Genomic DNA, 6,000 nt, shown 5'->3' on the forward strand with positions numbered 1-6,000 from the left:
CGCACACACACACACACACACCCCGTAGACAATACGGTCCCAGAATAATGCCCAGAAGCATTATTTCTATTCACTCTACTGTTAAAAAGAGACGTGAACCCATTCATGATTGAGACTATGTACACACGTTCAGAGAGCACACGGTATAAAATAAGGGCCGGGTGTGCAGTTACAGAAAGTGAATGCGGGGGGCAGGGGTCAAGAAGGGAGCACCGTGGGAGGATGAACCGTCTGCGGAAGCCTTCTGGAGAGAGGTGGCATTTCCCTGGGAAGCGCCCATCTCTCCTTTGTCCCCTGGGGGCACATGGATGGCAAAACCAGTGGGCAAACTGAGGCCCAAAGGACAGAAGTGATGACACTGCCTCATGGACTGAAGGTGTCCGTTGGGGAGCGAGTGATGGTCAGGCTTTCCGAAGGCGTCTGCACCAGTTCACACAAGTTAACGTCCTAACAGAACACAGTGTGGCAGTAGCGACAAATGACTATCCAGGGAAGGAAAGGTTCCCCTTGTGCTGAGGGCCCTTGCTCCTTCTGGAGCCAGAGGAACTGGCCACACCTGCTCACCACCAGGCTCACTCACTCAGAGGAGCCGGCCAGATTTGCTGACAGTGCCCCGGGGTCTCCCATAGACACCTGGCTCTCTGACCAAATCCCATCTCTCCCGGGATGCTGGGGAGTTTGGGTGCAGTGTCCTGTGGCCACTTTGTGGCTAAGCCAAGAACTGTGTCACCCTTGGAGTCCGGCCTTTCTGGGGATGGACTCCACGTGCCCAGCCACGGCAGCAGCTCTTGGAAGTAGGGTACCACTCGGTTGCCAAGGCTTCCTGCAGCCCGTGTTTCCACGGAGGGACAGAAATCAGAGGAGGTTGTTACCTTGGAAACCCTGTTGGCAGCAGTGACTCAGCTGGTCTGTAGCAACCTTCTGCCCTTGGAACCTCCCTCCAGGGAGTTCTGAGCCCCCGACAGGGCGGGCCTAGGGGGACAGCAGCCCTCCTTGCCGACCCCAGGGGCTGATGAGGTGAGACTGAAAGGCTGTGCCACGATGTGCTAGGCTGGTGCCCGAGGGTGGCTGGAGCCAGAGGTGTGTTACATGTTCACATGACCTGGGGGAAGGGTGTCAGCCCCAGAGTCCCCAGTTCCCTCCCCCCACTGCCCCGGCACGCAGGGAACACAGATGTCTGTGAGCAGGTGGTATCTTCACGGGCAGACTTGTTAGTGGAAAGGCAGCTGGTGTTTCCAGACCTCTCTCCACCTCCTCTGCAGCCCTACACATCACCACCAGGCTGGAGGCTGAAGAGGCAAGAAGTCCCCTCACACCCCTACCACCCCATCTCCACAGGCCAGAACCCAAGCTGTGCTCCCAACCCTGGCCTTCCAGCGCCATCTTGCCCCTTGGCCCCCTCCCCCCACCCCTCTGCAGCCGCAAGAACCCTGCCCTCCTTGCTGGCAACACCCTTGCGCTTAGCCCCAGGCCTTTGCCCTCTGCCTGGGATGCTCTCCAAGATTCTCTGCTGGACCGTCGCTTGTCCCACCTCCCCGCCCTCCGCCCCAGGCTATTCTAGATGCTGCTCCTCTGGGAGGAGCTGCTCCGCAGTCCCACCCACCCCCGCTCCCGCGTCCTCGCTTGCCACCTAGCACTGCCACACTGCCACCGCGCTGTGACTCGGAGGGCCCAGATCAAGGCGGAGCCCCCAGGGACACAAGCGTGTGTTGAACGGGGCGTAGATCCTATCCCCCACCCCTTCTCCCAAGCTGTGCTGGGTTTTGTAGCCACCCCGTTTCTCTTCCTTGGAGTTTCAGGGTGCCTCTGTGCACGGGACTTTCATAGCACTTATCTCATGCTGCCCCCTACTGGTGCTCAGGTTCACTGCCCTGTAGACGGGCTTAGGACTCCTCGGCTAAGAGCTGTGAGCTGTCTGAGGGCAGGAACCACGTGGGATTTATTTTCCACGACTCCAGGAAAACTTGACAGGTCCAAAAACACAAGAGAGGCTTGGCAGATATTTGATCAAATGAACTAATTACTCTGAAATTTGAGAGTTGCATTAACTCTGGAACTGGAACATGCTGCCACCAACCCATCAGGTAGCCCTCGCCATCCCTGGGCCAATAATAATAACAATACATAATAGTAATAGTAACTAATACTTACCGTGCACTGTGCATACACCAATCCAGGTTCTAACCGCTTGCCTGTATTATCTAAAAATCACCACAGCTTAGGGAGGTAGGAGCTGTTATTCCTTCAACAGATGAGGAACCTAGAGGCCCAGGAAAACTGAATAACTTGCATGAGGCTGTGTTGGCTCTAGAATCTATGCTATTAATCAGTCACCGCACTGCTCTGTCCCAATAACAATAACAACGACAGTAAATATAACAGTCCTAGTAGCACTAATATATTTACCTTATTATTTGTTTCGTTGTAATTTGACTGAATTATTGCCTGTATTTACCATGATAATATATTTTCTACATATACCTTTATTATAGCGTTTACTGTATGCTGGGCACAGGTCTAAGCACTTCAATACATTAACTAATTTAATCCTCCAACCACCTTGTGATGTTAGGCGCTAGTAATTATCCCCGTTTTTCAAATGAGGAAACTGAGTTACAGAGAGGGAAAGTGACTTGAGCAGGGTCACCCAGTTAGTAAGCGATGCCACTGGGGTTCCAAGCCCTGCAGTTCCAGAGTCTGCACCCTCAAATATGTGGAAGATGTGGGCTTTTGCCAGTGAATGGGGGTCAGCACCTGTGGTCTGAAGGTGTGCCCGCCCACAGAGGACATGAAGACAAAGCATCGGCATCTGAGCGGGCTTGCTGGACTGGCACAGTCAGGCCTGGGAGGGAGGAATCCCTGTTGGGGCCTGTGTGACCTTGAGAAAGTTGCTCGATCTCTCTGTTCATTTGCTTTCCCCTTGGTGTAACCGGGCAAAATGATGGGTTTTTGCAGGATCTGTGATATGCTTTGGGGCGTTCACTGGCAAGGAGCGTAACTTCTTTGCCTGGAAAGGTCAAGGGGAACTCTGGTATCCTTCACCTCCCTAGGGGATGGATGCCTTGTTAGTGCCTCTGCCCCACCCCAGGTCCCACATTCCTGCCTGCACAGAGTCCTTTGTCCTCAAGGAAGGGCCTGTGTTGCAGGCCTGAGGGAGGAGGGCACTTCTCCAGGGCCATTTCCCCCAGGTGGGACAGGCTGATTCTTCGGCCTTGAGGGAGAGTAGGACCTGGTGTCTCCTGACCCCTGCTCTTCCGGCTTACTGGGCCTGGACAGGATGCATGAATGAGCTGTCCTTTCAGTGTTGTTATGTTTTTTCTGGTCCAGGTGTGGAAAAGGGAAGCTGGAAGATGGGGATGGAATCAACCTGAATGACATCGAGAAGGTCCTCCCGGCCTGGCAGGTAGGTGTAGGGGCAGAGTCTCCAACAGCACCCCTCCCCCTGCCCTCGGCCTGGTCAGGGCCTAAACTCTCCCACTGGCCCCTTGTTCCTGCAGGGTATAGCTGGATGTACTGCAGTGGTAGGTGGGCCGGGGTGGGTACCTGCCTTGGTGCAAAGTGTCCCACTGTGATGTGTGTGTGGCAGCCTGTGCTCAGCTGTGCCACAGGTGCTGGTGGCAGACCTGACGTGGATGAAATGGCCCATGCACTGGCAACTCAGCAAACTGGGAAACTTTTGTCCCTTGACCTGAAATGTCTGAGGTGAGGCAACCTGCAGCGTGTTCTGGTGGGACTGGCAGGGCTGTCATGGTTTCAAATGTAGTCAGGGCTATTTTTAGGCCTTTGAAAAATGGAGTTGTCCTGCCAGCCTCCAGGTGTCTGCTGTGCTTGCCGGTTTTGTCATTGATTGGACTCCTTTCCCTGAATCGGGCCGGGCTCCAGGACAAGAGGATTACTCATCAAAGAGACAGCAAATCTAGGTCCCTAGATGCTTCTGGTGCTGGGCTTTGGGCAGAAGCTGTAGGAGTATAGCTGCTTGCGGGAATGAGGCTAGGCCTCCTGCAGAGGAGGGGAGCAGCAAACCCTCCTCCATGACCGATCCTGCCCCACGTGACCTGCCATGCACTGCACTCACCGCATCACGCTTTCCTCTCTCTTCCCAGTCTGTCTGGCTATGTCAGCTGCATCCATTCTTCTCTTCCAGCTCCCTGCGGGACGTACCCACTTTTTGGCTGAGTGTTTATGCCTTGGGCCTAGTCATGGGAGGCAATAGAATGAACCGTCAAGGCCTCAGCAGTCTGATTGGGCTGGTCTTTCCTTGTGTTTCTTCCACTTGGAGTTCATTGAGCTTCTTGCATCTGTAGGTTTATAGTGTAGGTTTATATCAAATTTGGAAAAATTTCGGCCATCATCTTCCTCACCTCCCCCAGAACCCACCCTCTGCAATTCCAGTTATATGCACACTGTGTTTCTTCATATTTTCCCATGGTTCACCAAAGCTCTGCTTTTTCTTTTTAGTCTTTTTTTCTGTGTTTCATTTTGGATAGTTTCTATTGCTGTGTCTTCAAGTTCACTAATCTTTTCTTGCAATGTCTAATCTACTGTTAATCCTGTCCTGTATATCTTTCATTTCAGATATTATATTGTTCATCTCTAGAAGTTCAGTTATGGATTTTTTTTTTTGGTATTTATCTTCCATTTCTCTCCTCTTCATGCTCATGCTTTCTCCTATCTTCTTGAGCATATGGAATATTTTATAGTAGCTGTTTTAATGACCTTCTCTACTAATTCTGTCATCCATGTCATTTCACAGTCTGTTTCTGTTAACTGATTTTTCTCTTGGGTATGGGTTGTGTTTTTCCTTGCATGCTTGGTAATTTTATATTAGATGCAAGATATTAGGAATTTTAAGGTGTTGGATATTATTATTATTAATTAAAATATTTTGAACTTTATTCCAGGACACAGTTAAGTTACTTCAAGAGTTTGGTCCTTTCAAGGCTTGCTTTTTAAGCTTTGTTAGGTGGGAAGCCTTTAGAGCAAAGTTTGCTCCGCTACTGGGTCAATAGCCTTCTGAAGTTGCCACTCAGTGCTTTATGTCCTAGGAGGTATTTCCACCATGTCAGCTGGGAATACAAACTATTTCCAGCCGTGTGTGATCTTAGGGGATTACTCCATCAATTTGTTGCAGGTAGCTTTTCACCAGCCCTGGAAGTTTCCTCACATATGTGCACACATTTGTGCTCAGCCAAAGACTCAAGGGCCTGCAATTTCTGGATTTCTCTCTGTGTGCAGCTCTCTCCTCTCTGCTACTCTGCCTTCCAAAATCTAGTGGCCTTGGACTCCCTGAATTTTGACCTCTGTCCCCTTAACTCGTTGAGACAACTGGGCTCTGTTTGTACTCCTCCCTGCCTTGCAGACTGGAAACTCACCAGGCACCAGGCTGGGGCACATGTAGGGCTCACCTCATTATAAGGGAAAGTGTGGTGACTTGATGGTGGAGAAAGTTGTCAGGCTCCAACCTGACCAGGTGATCAGGATTAACCTCATTAGTGTGGGGTGAGTGGACACCTGATGTGCTGCACGGAGAAAGCCCAGCATCATTTCTGGGGTTTTCCTGCCAAGAAAGCACAGCCTGCATCTGGTCATGAGGAACCAAATGGAAAGACCATCTTCTAAAACTGCTTGGACATGAAAGACTGAGGAATCTCCCAGATTGAAGGGGATTGAAGAGGCAGACAACTAAATGCAATATGTATTCCTTTTTGAGGTCCTGGACCAGAAAGAAATAGAGACCTTGTTGGACAGTGGGAGAATGTGAATTGGGGTCTGTGGCAGTAGTGTTTCTTGGCTAGAAGTGTCCTGATTTAGGGGGCTATATGATGGTTAGGTAGGTGAGTGTCCTTGTTGTTGAGAAACACACGCTAGAATATTTGCGGGATATGTGGCCTCATGTCTGCAGCGTGTCCTCAAATGGTTTAGAAAAAGGTGAATGATAATGAGTGTGTAGATCCACAGAGGGAGAGAGAAACCTGAGTGAGGGGGATGGGGGTTGGGGGG

At 51.0% G+C, this 6,000-nt stretch overlaps 1 protein-coding gene across 2 annotated transcripts in view; it reads left to right on the forward strand.

Moving 5' to 3' along the window:
* Positions 1-6,000, forward strand: part of CTIF (cap binding complex dependent translation initiation factor) — a 304,284-nt gene that overhangs the window by 114,744 nt on the left and 183,540 nt on the right. For both annotated transcript variants that reach the window (XM_024756820.1, XM_024756821.1), the window contains exon 6: positions 3,328-3,403. In XM_024756820.1, the coding sequence (XP_024612588.1) occupies positions 3,328-3,403 (76 nt within the window). The remainder of the gene's footprint in view (positions 1-3,327; positions 3,404-6,000) is intronic.

Source organism: Neophocaena asiaeorientalis, unplaced genomic scaffold (assembly GCF_003031525.2).
Source record: "Neophocaena asiaeorientalis asiaeorientalis breed wild unplaced genomic scaffold, Neophocaena_asiaeorientalis_V1.1 scaffold133, whole genome shotgun sequence".
NCBI classification, from domain to species: Eukaryota; Metazoa; Chordata; class Mammalia; order Artiodactyla; family Phocoenidae; genus Neophocaena; species Neophocaena asiaeorientalis.